This window comes from Pocillopora damicornis, chromosome 10 (assembly GCF_964200805.1).
Source record: "Pocillopora damicornis chromosome 10, jaPocDami1.2, whole genome shotgun sequence".
In the NCBI taxonomy this organism is placed as follows: domain Eukaryota; kingdom Metazoa; phylum Cnidaria; class Anthozoa; order Scleractinia; family Pocilloporidae; genus Pocillopora; species Pocillopora damicornis.
In genome coordinates, this window is record NC_142679.1 from 4834070 (window position 1) to 4849129 (window position 15060).

Here is a 15060-nt window from a genome sequence, read left to right on the forward strand (position 1 = left end):
AACATATCCTTTTAATCTGTCTACCAAGGAGATACAAAAGTGCTAAACAATCTTGGTTTAATAACTTTATTGCTGCTTTTGAACTCTATGATTTTCTGGATACACTGCTATTTCAACAAATCAAACGCTATCCTAAAGCACTGAAGATGCTTTGGAAACTCCAACACCAAATTTCAGACCAAATATGATTTTACTCGAGTCCTACAAAAGTGGCTGTTCTCTTTTCCCTACCTATCAAGAAAATAAAAATGGTAAAATAAAACGGAAACCTTCGGCTAAGGTCCGTTGTTTTGCATGTGCAAACTGTTTGTTAGCCATACAGGACAGTAACGTACCAACTGGCCTTCTGAAATATGACGAGTCTTCGTCTGAAATTATAGTTTGTCACTTAAATCATAACGGTTGCTATTATTACCGACTTGAAACTACAAAGAAAATGCTACTCTTACTGAGTCAACTTTCCGACACAGTCGTAGAAGATACATGCCAAGAAATTTTCTGCCCAAAATCGAACTTTAATCATGAAAATAGAGTTCTGCCAAACTGTAACTCTTTAAACTTTCCAATCTTTTTTACGGTACATGGTTAATTGTTTTAAGCTGCAAGAGGACCTATTGCGACTCTAAAATGACCAAAGTCCTAAATTCATTGTTCGAATGGGCATAAAATTGGAATGGCTTCACAGCTTTACTTTGGAAATTGTATCTTTCCCTCACCAACTTCGCCAACTCCACAAGGTACTGCTTTGCCAAATTGCTCTTTCAACATTTTTGCAGCCTCTTTCACCTGGTCGGAAGAACTTTTTCCCGTTTTGCATCGCATAGCAAAGTGTTCACAATTATTGGTTAAGGGACTGTATTTCTCCTCACCAAGCTTACTCCTTGCTCTCTGAACAACAGTGGCACGATCCAAGCAATGTTCGTGTAACATCAAGTGCACAACTTCACTTTGCAAATTGTATCTTCACCTCACTACCTTCACCCACTCGATATCTTTAAGATTCCTTGGTAGAGAGCTAAGGTACCATATGTAGCCGCGTTCCCCGTAAACGATCCTGTAAGTCCACCTACTACACTTCCTACCAGGCCTCCAACAAACGGAATGGGAATAGCAAGTTGTCCAACAACAAATCCTACAGAAGATCCTCCAAATCTTCCAACACCGGTCGCGACTCTCTTACCGACGACTTTGTTAAATTCTTCGTTGGTCATATTTCCCTGCTTCATGTCTTCGTGCGCGCTTCTGATGTCATTCAATGTGCTGATTCCTTCTAACACGACTCCACACGCTACTCCTAGGATTGCAGAATTAGATACAGTTTTTTTCGCGCTTTGGGTAAACACTTCCTTTGGTGTTATAGAGGTGGTCACACTGGATGTGACTTTTTTGAAAGCCTGGTTAGTTATTTTCTTTGAAACCACTTGAACTCCAGTTTTCACAAATTTTGCTGATTTTTCTATGAAAAGGTTTTCTAGTGCTGTGCCTAATTCCCTTTCCACCATATGTTCAGCTTTATTAACCTGGTCGGAGGAACTTTTTCCTGTTTTACACCACATAGCAAAGTTTTCACAATTATTGCTGAAGGGGGAGTATTGGTTTTCCCCGAGCCTACTCCTTGCTTTCTGGATCACTGTGGCACGATCTAAACAATGTTTGTGAAAGAACAAGTACACATCTTCATTTCGGAAATTGTAGCTTCCACTAATTACCTTTGCCAAGTCGAAACCTTTCCCTAGAGGAGAGCAGTTTTCTTTTAAGAATTCTTTAGCTGTGTTGGAATACTCAATGACGTCTATTCGGTCTGTCTCCAAATGGATATATTCGACTATACAATGATGCCAGTAGGAACCAAGCATTCGATGGAATGCGATATGATCTCCAATCTGAAGCTCGCCAAGTGAATTTACGCGTCCTCTGGGCACTTCGTACTTCTCTCCATAGCTGTTATACAGTTGAACATTGGCAGCCATGTCCTAAGGATTTATCATGGATACAAAAGAAAATCTGAACTAAGTATAAGTACCACTCGTGTCTAAGGATGATCTCTACATATAATTCCTCTGTGCTGTTTTAGATATAGGAGGCGATTTGCATTTAAAAACGCTCAACAAACAACTCGGAATCTAAGTGACTTACAATCTGTGAAATTTATGACACTAGGTAAAGCGCTATCATTTCAGAGAACTCACTGACATTATTACCTTCAGTATAAAGAGTTTTGAAATATTTTACAATTGAAGACTGATTTGTTAGGTCTTCTGTGTTTTAAGTCTCTATCAGTGATTGCAGTTCAGCTGTGAGGATTATTAAGTTACTAAAGCTAGTTATTTTGATTCTTCTAACTATTTTCAGTCACCAGCATGTACAGGACAACAAGAACCGGTTGAAAGAAACATAGAGTGATCTCAAAAGACTTGTAGTTGTATGAGATGTTTAGTCGAAATTTAGTAAGAATTTTTGTCTGGAATTCAACCGACGAGATGGAAGGAAGGTCAAGTGCAAAGTGAAAACGGAAGTCTATCTTCCACTTCTAGGCTGCATGATAAATTACTGTGCTTTAAAGATGCATTGCTTTCAATATGTGAGGCGACTTGTATTTAAAAACGCTTAGAAATGAAGTAAAAACTGTACAAACAAAAGTAATTCGTAATCTCAGCGATTTGCCATGCATCTGAAAAATTTATTACTCGACAGGTAACTGAAGCGTTAGCTAGCTTTCCAAGAATTCGGGACATATTATCTTCCTTCACATGCAAGGCTTTTCGACAGACAAGTACCTAATAATCATTCATCGAAAACTAATTGATTGCATATGAGTAAAATAAAGATTCCTGTGAGATGCAGACCGAAAGAGACAACTATGAACGGGCATATTAGAAAATTATCTTTTCTAGTTCTCAACGTGCATACAATGTTCGAATCATTCTCGCTACCTCAGGAGTTTAAATTTCAAGTCTGAAACTTTCTTGGAAAGAACTTACAAAGCCGTATACTTTATTGTTATTATTTTGGAACCAGACAAGTGGAGGCTGACACGGTGGAAAATAAACGCCGACCGCTTCACATTTCTTGAGGGATTGAACATGGAAGCGATGATAATAATCCAGTCTACCGGCCATTTCCGCCTCGGATAATTTTCTGGAGTGCCTTTTCTTATCGAATCGCAAAGTGCGCCTCTCTTAATTTTATTTCAAATGATCGAACTACCAAGAGAACCATCTCACTTCCCAATGTAAAAGACATAGAAAACCAGAGGTGTGTATTGGGGAGTTAAGCTCACTACAGCGCACCATGTAAACAAGTCCCCCTGAATGTCTAGAAATATGCGTACTGAATTAGAAGGAGATTTTCAGTCAAGATAAAGTAAAAATTTTTCCTTAATCTTCAACCGTAGCGTCGGAAGACACCAAAAGTAGCATTGTTGGTTTAACACCTTTTGAGATTATTGAGGCGAATCGTATTTAGATACGCTTACTATTCAGAAAATAACAGCAGTAACTCTTGATCTAGTCTCGCGATCTGAACAATTTACAAATAAATTGGCAGGCAGAGCGCTAATGTTTCTAGGAAATATTTGCTTCATCACTCTATCAACGCATTTACATAGGTTTGTGAGAAATTATCAGGGAAAGAATTCATAACACTGTATACTTTATGATATTTTACATCTGAACGACAGGAGGATAACTACAACTAGCTAGACGCCAACTGTTCCATGTTTTTTAGTGAGGTAAAATGGAAATAACACGTTAGCTAACTGAGACTTCCGAAAAGTTACGGGGAAATTTTAACTGAGGTTGTTTTCTTTTAGGAATGTACACATTTACTGAGGATTTTCATGAATAATTGAACCAAAACGGAAAAGGAAAAACGGTTAAAGACAAAGGGGAGTTCAAGTTAGCGGAAATAACTGAAAAATGCGCATCGAGGTAGAAACGAGGAGTTCGAGTAGACCTAGTTAGATCGAATTCATGTAGCAAAGTTGTCTGGTAATGTGTGTTACGGTATAATCTAACCGACAGAGAAACACTGCAATCCTACAAACTCAACCACTTTATTAAACAACGAGTGATATTCTTAATAAGGAGCGACTCCTAAAAGCAGTATTGTACTTATGCTCGATAAACTTAATTAAGCCCACTATAGTCTATATCCCAGTTCACCACTGACCCAAACTCACAGTTTTCTCCAACGTCTCTTGCAATTAGCAATCTTCCACTGTAGCTCTCTCTCACAGCGTAGCTTTCTAAACAGTCGGTCACTCCCGAAAACAACTACCACTACTACACATAAGAGAGTCTTTATATATGCATTTTCAGAAGCTTACAAAAGAACTATTTTAGTAGTATTACGTTGTAACCATGTTTAGTAGTATTACGTAATAACCACGTGACTTGATAAACTGTTCTAGAAAGTTCTTAGACGACTTAATTGTAACTTTACCGGCATGAAAATATCAGTCATTCAAGGTCTTAGCTTGGATCGAATTAAATCTGGCATTACCAAATGTGTGTGACAGTTCGCTCTCTAGCGTGTAATAAGACAATTGCAAACTTACTGCATTCAAGGAAGAAACCTTGTCTTGTAAATAACTCAAGGTACTCTTATTCTCATGGAACCAACTGCGACTCTGACCATTGTTCCAAATTCATTGTTCGAGTTAACATAAAATTGGAATAGCTTCATTGTAAAGCAGCACTTGCAGTTATGTTGGCCGTGGATGTACTAGCAAGTCTTCCTTCTACACTTCCTACCTGGCCTCCAACAAACGGAATGGGAATAGCAACTTGTCCAACAACCATTCCCATAGAGGATCCTCCAAAACTTCCAACACTGGTCAGCAGCTTTCTGAAATTCTTCTCTGCTTTTTCTTCCTTTCTTCATGTCTTCGTGTGCGCATGAGCTGTCATACACTGTGCTAATTCCTTCAAACAAGGCTCCACACGTCACTCCTGGCGAAGGCTGCCGAATTGGAAACAGATTTTGTCGTGCTTTGGGTTAACACTCCCTTTGTTGTTGTAGAGGTGGTCACGCTGGATGCAGTTCTCACGACCTCCTTTCCCGCTGCTGAAACAGTCTCCTCGATGACTACCTTTGTTACTGTTCGAATTCCAGTTTTCACGACCTGTCCACCACTTGAAATACTTTGGGTCACCATTCCTCTTGACGCTACCTTGACTCCGGTTTTCACTGCTTCTTGTCCTACTGTGGACACCGTCTGGGTCGCCATCTCCTTTGATGCCATCCTGGCTCCAGTTTTCATGGCCTCTTTTACCACCTTTATCAAAGCTTGGATAGCCGTTTTCTTTCTAACCACTTGAACTCCAGTTTTCACAAGTTTAGTGCACGTTTCTTTGACAAGAGGCCCTGCAGCTATTGCCCCGTAAGGTAATGCTGTGTTAAATTGCTTTTTAAATTTTTTTTTAGCTTTTTTAACCTAGTCGGAAAACCGTTTTATCGTTTTGTACCACATGGAAAAGTGTTCACAATTATTGGTGATGGGGCAGTATTGCTTTTCCCCGAGCTGACTCCTTGCTCTATGGATCACTGTGGCACAATCTAAACAATGTTCGTGTAACAGCAAGTACACAACTTCATTTCGAAGATTGTAGCTTCCCCTGTTTACCTTTGCCAAGTCGAGATCTTTCTCTAGAGGGGGGCAGTTTTCTTTAAAGAACTCTTTAGCTGTGTCGGAAAACTCAATGACGGCTATTTTGCCAGTCTTTAAATGGATATATTCGACTATACAATGATGCCAGTACGAAAAAGACATTTGATGGAATGCGATATGATCTCCAATCTGAAGCTCGACAAGTAAATACACGCGTCGTCAGGGCACTTTGTATTTCTCTCCATGGCTGTTCATGAGCATTCCATGGCCATTCCATGAGCATTGGCAGCCATATTTCTGGTCCTGTCTTTTACAATTAAAAACAAAAACAAAAACACGAGAACTAATACATGTTATTTAGTGATGCAGTGATGCAATCATTGAATGCTCCTACCATTCCATGAGGGAAGCAACAATATTATTGTTTAACTCAGGTCAGGTCAGTTAGGTCAGGTTAAGCCACATAATGCAGCAGAAGTTGTTCAGCCACCTCTAATGACTCTGAAATGTCCTGCAATCTGTTACAATAATATGTTGTCCTCTAGGACGTGGCAAAGAAAATCTCATGAAACTGCATCTAAGATCATGTGGAAGTACTATAATTCAAACTTGCCTTTCAGATTGATCACTGATAGTGAGAGGAAGCATTTACAAGCTCAGTTGTCTGCTCATGGTAATGTGGATACCTTTTTCATCCTGATTTATGGCCTGTAATTTATATTTGATACAAGGAAATTTTAAGAGGGCTTCTTTGCTTGCCAGAGTAAATCACATTTTATAAATTTTTGCTGCTTACCTTTACATTACCGATATTTGTGTGTTAGTTCAGGCTGTCAAGTTTCTTGATTTTGTTTTAGCTGCAAACAGGCTTATCAGTATCTCTGTGACAGCCTTTGGCTTTTAAAATTGTCCTTCAGAAAAAAATGAACTAAGCACAAATGAAGGGTTTTCAAGCTAAGCTGACAGTTGGTGCATTTCACCATCTACTCTGATAAATGTGCCAGCTATTCTGAATACTTGTGGCTCAAATCTTCAGTTTGGAAGTATGACATTGTGCTGCCTATTTTGTATCACAGTCCCATTGCTTCTAATCTTTTTAACAAACAGCAAACTGTTACTGTTGCACATGCTGCTTCAGCCCCTTGTTTGACAAATTTACTATTTTTATCTTCCTACCAAACTCAAATCTCACCTTTGATCTTGCTTCAGACCTCATTTCAGCATTTCTCACAAGAAATTAAGAAAAGAAATCTTGAAATGCTCTAGCTGAAGTATATTTAAAGAAAACCAGTGGTAATTATAAGATAGACATGACACTTCCCTTACGAAATGGCTTTTGGAATTCCTAGGAATTCCTAGGAATAAAGGTGTAAATTTTCACAGTAAATTCAGACTGGGAATTCCTAGAAATTCCCAACCATAAAAACTCTGGTTCTAAAAACCTAGAAATTCCTAGAAATTCTCAGAACTTCCCAGAAATTCCCAGAAATTCCAAGTTTATAGCCAACAGGACTTGGAATTCCTAAGAATTCCTAGGAATTCCAACTCAGAGAACCAATGACTTTCCCTGAAAAGCTGTAAATCTAAAAAATTCCTAGGAATTTCTGGGAATTTTTAGGAATGTTTAAGAATTACTGGGAATTTTAAGCAAAAATTTGAAGCTAATAATATAAAATAAATACTTTTAATTAAAAAAACTCAGCTAAAATTCAAGCATTCAATGAACTTTATTTAGAAGCTTAATTAAGGCTTACATGTAAATATTTTTGATTAATTATTAACATCAATGTGTGGTAATATTAGGATGGAATTTGATTAATTTTTTTTTTCTTGAAAACTTCATACGGATTAATCCTCAATTACAGCTATTCATATAAAATAGTCCTAATCAATCATTAAATTTGGTTTGACACAAATTGTGAATAAAATCTGTTGATTCTTTTCCATAAAATACAATATCTTAAATTATATTTGAAAACCAAGCACTCTAAGGAGTGAAGGGGTTACAGACAAATAAAATTGATTTTTTGATTAAAATCTTGTAACTGCAACAATAAATTAGAATGAAGTTATCCTAAACTGCAAACTTAGCTGCTGTTTGTATTTTTTTCCTGGGCTCACAATGAGTTGGCCTTGAATGAGGTTGTCTACAAGAAGCTTGACCATTTTGTATCTGGGTTCTATGACATCTGAATTTGAAAAAAATATATATATTTAAATATATATATTTAAAGCTCAGACCAGGCCTTTAAGATGGCTATGAGGAAAAGGGCATTCATTGGATTCTCAAATTGAGAAATCTCTGTTATATTGAGTGACTTTTATATTGGAGTTAGTACATCTCTCTCATAGGTTTTACTAAAAAAGAGCTGAATACATTATTTTGTTTTTACCAAGGAGGGCTTCTTTATGGGTAAAATTTCCGCACAACCCCATACTACATTATGCATTCAGTTCTTGGATAGAGAAAATAATGACAAAAACAATACATTGCCATTAGGAAAACAGACTTGTTTTACAATAGTATGGGGCTATGCGGAAACTTTACCTCGATCCTCAGAATTATTCTAGTTTCAAATGCGCCGAGCGTTATGTAAGCTCAATTCAACCCGCTACATCTATTCTTTTATAAGATTTTGATCACGTAACGAATATCGCAATAATATTTTTACTCACCACAAACTTTCAAAATCGTAGCTTTACAGATGGCCACTCGACCCTTGTTTGTACCAGTCAATATGTCAACTGTTGTCCCTTCTTTTAACTCCACGGCGCCAACAACTTTCCTTTCTTTTACAACACTCACGCTGTTCTCGTTTTCCCATTGAATCACAATAAAAGCTATCTTTAGAAATGTTATATTAAGCAAAACAGTTGAGAAAAACGATCAACCGATGAAAAGGACATTCAAAGATGAGCGCCAAATGGAGTCTTCTTTGTTTCCGATCACGGGCATGATCACGTGGATCTTTTAGGACTTGTCATTGGCTAGCAAAGTGAATCCGCTGGCTTGCCGATTGCAGTGTTAATAGAAGCGCACAACTTTATTCTGACTTCTCCGACCGGTTCTCCGCTTCTAGACGATGGACACCTTGGTGATATAAATAATGATGTGAGTTCACTCTATGTAGAAATGATCGACAAGAATCGATCGTATTACAAATGCACGATTTGTGGCCGAAAGTTGTCGAGGAAACAAAGACTCGAAACTCACTTGAGTTGTGTTCATGGAAAAGGTGAGAAATAACACAAGCCAATCACAGTTTTGAATGCGACTACAAATCGTCTTTTACCCTCATATTTATAAAAGAAGGATACCTCATTAGGAAGTATAAGAGAAACATAGATGATCCCAGTGTACCAGTACCTAAATCTACAAGGCTTGACCGTAGCAAGCGTTCAGCAACACGTTCCAACACCGCCATCTCGATTCCTCAGTCAGTCGTTTCCATTGAACTTAAAGCAGTAGTGACAACAGAGTAGAATGCGTCTTCCAAGGAGAAACATTTGTACAAGAGACAGAAGTAACTATATGCGATTAAATAGGTGCGTTGGAACTCTGGTCCACAAATAATTATGCACTGTCCGAAGTATAAAACAATTTTGTTGATAGCTGACAGACAGAGAAGAACAACAAGTAAACTTTAGCGCTTTTATTATTGAAGTGTGACTTGCACTTTTCATTTTTATATAAAGAAGGACTTGTATTTTGCACCAAAAATAAAAAGATGTAATATTTTTTGGGAGATCCAGTGATTGGGACATTTAAGAAATTAAGTCATGAAAGGAAACTTGGTTGGTACTTCTCACTACTAACAAGTCTTGTTGACAAATATTTTCAGATCAGAGTTTCAAATAAAGTAAATTGAAGACGTCATTTAAAAGGTATTTTTTTCTCAATGGGAACATTGACTACCTCTGTCTTGTCTGCATGCCAAATGTTTGCCAAGTGTGTGGATGATCCACAAGTATTGGAACTCTTACAAAAATGTTTTGTAAGAATAAAAACAGCAAAACAAATTACAGCAATTAGTCATGAAAACAGAGCAAAAAACTGAAAAAGACAACAGCAACAACAATCATGAAAAAAGAAAGATCAATTAGGTGTTGAATTTGTTTGTCTAAGGCATGATTTCTACTACAAATATTGTCAACAAAAAGTCTCTGACAGTGTTTGAGGCAACTGAGCTTGACTGTTCCAAGGTTTTCTAACAAAGGCAACCAGTAATGTAGGTTAGGGAAGTAACTTATATTCATAACTAACAAAGTTCTTTAAGTGTAGATAGTGATGTAATTATTGTTAATTATTGTGGAAGTTGTGTACCATGGAACAGCTAATGAATGTTTGATGATTTTGGCACATCAGTGAACATGAGACATTAATTTGCATCACAATAAAAATATTTTTTGATCATGGAATCCAAGAGTCCTTTGAGGTTAGAAAGCAAATCTGTGATATGAGTACATTGGATTAATTGGCAATTTCCATTTAACATAACTGACAGCTGGTTCATGAGAAAATCCATATTAATGTAAAGATTTACTAAAACTTAGTTTGAATAATAAATTTCATGATCTTTAAGTTATAAACATATACATGTATGTATATCTCTTGGTAAGTTTTGTATAGCACACCTTTTATTGAGCCAAAGTTTTAAGCATCTGAAATTACTCCTTTTCTTAAAACCTTCACATTCAAGGTATTGAGAATTTCCTAGAATTTATGTGGACCTCAGGGTATTAAAATTGCCTCAAATTCAATTCCCAGAAATTCCCAAGAGTTTCACACTTCTTACATTATAAGTAGTTTGTAAAGCTAAGAATTCCTAGGAATTCCTAGGGACTCCAAGTCCTCACAAAATTGGAGTCTTCCTTTCCCAGAAATTCCCAGTAATTCCAAGCTTTTTAAATCAGAGTTAATTTTCATAGTTAGGAATTTTTGAGAATTCCTAGGAATTCCTAGGAATTCCCAGAAAAATGGGAATTCAGTTTGTTAGGGTTATTTGCATAATTGGGAATTTTTGAGAATTCCTAGGAATTCCCAGAAAACTGGGAATTCAGTTTGCAAGGGTTGAACTGCGAATATATCCATCATTTTAGAAAAATGGCTCCTAACTGATTCCCCATGATGATAGTTTATCTCTGCCTTAAGATCTTTATTTAGAACATCACATACATGTGTTTGCCAGAAAAAAATCATTTATTATCTTTTTCAGAAATACAATAAAAAGCTCTAGCAGAGGTAGGTGTGGGCACAATGTACAGTTAAAATTAGAATTTAAACTGACAGTGCAATTTGAACATTGGCAGATTTAAGAGGGACAGAAGGAGGTGACAGTTCAACCCTTTTGGAAGAGTGTCTATCACCCAACTAAATTCTTTTAAGTGGGTATTTTTGTCCTGTGGGTTGGGAGAAGACTACACTCTCATCAGGTCTTCCTTAATTTTCTGAATTCACCCATGACAAGAACACTTGAGGAGGGTGATAAAAAAATAAGGGAAAAGGATGATGAACGACATAAACTTGAGCTAAAAACCACAGAAGATTTTTTGTGCACAAAAACATTTAGAGATTGAAAGGCACCATAATTGCATGGCATGTCTCAAACTCAGGTTCATGTGCCTGGGACAAAAGTGAATTGAAAAGCTCCAAGATTTTTCTTCACATTTTCCTTGATGTGACACATGCACATGTACTCCATGTTATCTTCCAGGAAGCAAGAATGCCTCCTGACATCCCTCTGCCATCAAACATCCCTCTTTTGCATGCAGGTATGGCACACAAATCCTCTCTTTTTATCCCTCATCACACTCTCTGTAAAGGAAGATTCTAAGTTTTTGAAATGAGTTTGTGGTTAAGATAAAAGAGAAATTTTTTTGGTTACTCATGTTATGTCCACACTGTTGGGTAGTATGTACCCATATCACTTTCTTGTTTTTTAAAAGTGGGGGGAAATGTTCTGTTTATCCAATAAATGGCTCTGTGCGATCTATTTGTGGGGAGCACACTGATTTGTTTTCTAAGTCATCTCAGTAGCACTGAATAACTCTCAACCTGTTCACAACTGTCAGGAATGTTAATGCCAAGTGACATCCCTCTTCTTGGACCATTACCTGGACAACTGTGAGTAGCTGATCATTGTGCAATTTTATGCAGTGTACATGTAATATTGAAAATTTATTTTGTGATCTGTTATGAAGAAGTTTTCTTGTAGTGGTTATCATACTTTTCAGATACTAGTAAGGTATGTAGATGTCAAACAGGGTTTTATAACCAAACCTCTGAGCAAAAAGGTCTTTGCTAACCCTATTTAATACTTAAAACAAATGTAAGCTAATCCTTGACAAACGCAGTAGAAGTTACAATTACCCACTACCCACAGTACAATTACTGGCAAACAAATCTTTGCAGCTGTGAATCCCATGCTAAAAGATTTTAATGAGTTTTTTTAGATTCCCTACCAATGAAACGTCCTTGTTTTCTTACATTCTTTAGGCCCCTCCCTCCAGGTTTGATCCCCCCGGTCCTCCTCCTAGACCTCCACCAAAACGCTCCTCAGGAATGATCCCACCTGGTCCCCCACCAGGTATCCCACCGGTGAGTGCTCCCCCACCCCTCTCCCCTGGAGTAGCACTTGAGGACATGGAAAGTAGTTATTGATGATAATGACAGTGAAGGGAGCACCAGTGAATCAAGAGGTGAGGAAGAGGAGTATGATCCTGCAGTTCCTCTTGGTAGATTGGAGGGAGATGCTGGAGATGGCCAACCACTTGGAGACAGAAGAAACAGCAGAGATGATGACATGGATGACAGTGAAGGAGATAAATGTTTTTGACAATATTTTGTAGAAACAAAGACTAAACTTAGAGCCCAGGCCTCTAATGCAACAGCCAATGCCAATGCCACCTGTGAGACCTGGCATGCCAAGACCCCCTGGTCCTCCTTCTGGTATGATGCCTCCTCTCCCACATGGAGCAGTTTTATCTGCACCCCCAACTTTTATAAGCAAACCTCCTATGGCCAACCCAGCTGGAGAAGTTGGAAAAGGTACATTTTATTTTTAAAATAGGTTGGAATAAATCCATTGTTTTTACAGCTTTTTTTCAACAGCATAACATGCGAGAAGATATTTTGAATAAGCTATTCGGTCTAAGAGTAATTGATGTTGTATCAATATGAAGTCAATGGTATGGGACGATAGTATGTCACCATTCCAGTAAAAGATTGGATTTCTAATTTTATGTGATGTCCCTGCAGGTCATCATGTAATTGCCATGAAGCCATTGTAATTTACAGCATGTTCAGAGGTGGATGATATTCTGACTCTCATGAAGCTTCTCAGCGATATTTAAATTTAGTATTGTTTGTTTTACGCAGCAAAAACAAGTGACTGCTAATGTTCATTTCTAGTCATGGAAGAATTAAAACTCTATCTTACAGTCCTGTTTTTTTTTTAAACAGGTGCAACAATCAGCAAAGAAGCAACAGCAACGATCAGTGCCAAACCACAACTGCCGTCCCAGAGGCTGTTGAGAGTATACCACAAGTTTCACAACCAAAGGTTGCTGAAACTGGCACTAAAGACAATGCATATGCACTTTTTATGAAAGAAATGCAAGGACTTTTGTAAATGTATTGAGAGGTTTTAAATTTGTGTGTCATCAATGTACCCTTTTGTAAAGGGGTGTGCTCAGTTCAAAATATGTCCATGCACTCGAATGGTGTATTTTCTGTGTGTTCCGTTTTTTTACCACTGATTCAGTAGAGTACCAGATGCAAGAATATTTATAGAATATTTTTTTGCTCTTCTCACCATTTTCAATGTAAGCTTTTTGTTATCTGCTAAATAACCAGTGACATACTCCAAAACTTTACAGTATGCATTGGAACTGCACTGGAACCCTTGAGATTAGGGAAAGAGCTCCCTTTGATACAGGTCTCCCCCCCTAATTAAGAGGCAAAGATAGGTAGTCGGGGGTGGGAAAGAAATGAATTTTGTATCCTGTTAGATAGGGCTGTTCTATTAGAAAGGTTCCATTGTGCTGTGAAAATAATTACTGTTCACATTATTTCTTTGGATGTCCCAGCGTTGTATAGCCACAAAGTTTTACACCACATATATCCTTCTAATCTGTTTACCAAGGAGATACATTAGTGATGAACAATTTTGGTGTATTGCTGCTTTTGCACTCTCTATGATTTTCTACATACACTGCTATTTAATAAATCAAACGTTGTCCTAAAGCACTGAGGATGCTTTGGAAACTCCAACACCAAATTTTCAGACAAAATGTGATTTGACTTGTGTCCTACAAAAGTGGCTGTTCTCTTTGCCCTACTCAAAGACATTACAAAAATGGTAAAATAAAACAAAAACTTCCAACTAAGGTCAATTGTTTTGCATGGGCAAACTGTTTGTTAGCCATACTGGTCAATTACATACTGACAGTCCTTTAGAAATGCGATGAGTCTCCTTCTGAAATTATAGAGACCAGATACAGTTTTAAAATTGTAATAATTGTGATCACCACCGCCTTGCAACTACAAAGAAAATGCTACTCTTAACTAAGTGAGTCAACTTTCCGATACAGTCGGATAAGATACATGCCAAGAAGTTTTCCACAGAAAATCAAACTTAAATCAGATGAGAGTAGAGTTTTGCCAAACTGTGAATCTTTAAACTTTCCAATCCTATTTACTGTATATGATTAATAACTGACAAAACCATTTGAAAGAAACATAGAGTAACCTCAAAGACTTGTACAAGATGTTCAGTCAAAATTTAGTAAGTATTATAGTATTTAAAGTATTTGGTATTCAACCATGGAGATGGAAGGAAGGTAAAACAAAGTGAAAACAGAAGTATTCCTTCCACTTCTAGGCTGCATACTAAATTACTGTGCTTTAAAGATGCACTGTTTTTGATGTGTGAGGCGCCTTGAATTTAAAATGTTTTAGAACTTAAGTACAAACTTGGAAAAGTAACTCGTAATCCCCGTGAATTGCCATGCATCTGGGAAATTTCTAACTTGAGAGGTAACTGAAGTGTTTGCCAGCTTTCCAAGCTTCACAGGTTTTGTCGACAGACAAGTATCCGGTAATCATTCAACTACAACTAATTAACTGCATAAGAGTAAAATAAAGATTCTTACTGAGATAGACAACTATGAACAGGCATATTAGAAAATTATCTTTTCAATTTATGAATCATTCTTGGTATCTCAGAAGTTTAAATTTCACGTCTTAAACTTTCTTGGAAAAAACTTACAAAATTATACATTTTATTATATTATTTTGGAACTAGACAAGTGGAGGCTAACATTGTGGAAAATAAACGCCAACTGCTTCACATTTCTTGAAGGACTGGACATGGAAATGATGAAAATAATCCAGCCTACAGACCATTTCCGTCTCAAACAGGGAAAACAAAACTGAAATCGAGGAATTT

General features: G+C 37.3%; 2 protein-coding genes across 5 annotated transcripts; one reads left to right on the plus strand and one right to left on the minus strand.

Moving 5' to 3' along the window:
* Positions 1–52: 52 nt before the first annotated feature.
* On the minus strand, positions 53–4309 carry LOC149038541 (uncharacterized). 2 transcript variants are annotated; one of them, XM_089183990.1, is made up of 2 exons: positions 4181–4309; positions 53–1973 (listed from the first exon to the last, which is right to left on the minus strand). In XM_089183990.1, exon 2 carries the CDS (start codon positions 1968–1970, stop codon positions 978–980), a length of 993 nt encoding a protein of 330 aa, XP_089040116.1. In that variant the 5' UTR covers positions 1971–1973; positions 4181–4309; the 3' UTR covers positions 53–977. The 2 variants fall into 2 exon arrangements, with proteins under 2 accessions (XP_089040116.1, XP_089040117.1); XM_089183991.1 differs by having other exon boundaries at positions 4171–4275.
* A 4349-nt stretch (positions 4310–8658) lies between these two features.
* LOC149038542 (uncharacterized) lies at positions 8659–13396 on the plus strand. Of its 3 annotated transcripts, none has more exons than XR_016180212.1 (6): positions 8659–9496; positions 10828–10853; positions 11326–11383; positions 11684–11735; positions 12108–12659; positions 13074–13396. XR_016180212.1 is itself a non-coding variant. In XM_089183992.1 (4 exons), exons 3-4 carry the CDS (start codon positions 12494–12496, stop codon positions 13217–13219), a joined length of 312 nt encoding a protein of 103 aa, XP_089040118.1. In that variant the 5' UTR covers positions 10943–11383; positions 11684–11735; positions 12108–12493; the 3' UTR covers positions 13220–13396. The 3 variants fall into 3 exon arrangements, 1 of the variants encoding a protein (XP_089040118.1); XR_016180213.1 differs by having other exon boundaries at positions 8659–8847; positions 9454–9496; positions 10828–11383; XM_089183992.1 differs by lacking the exons at positions 8659–9496; positions 10828–10853 and having other exon boundaries at positions 10943–11383.
* Positions 13397–15060: the final 1664 nt, after the last annotated feature.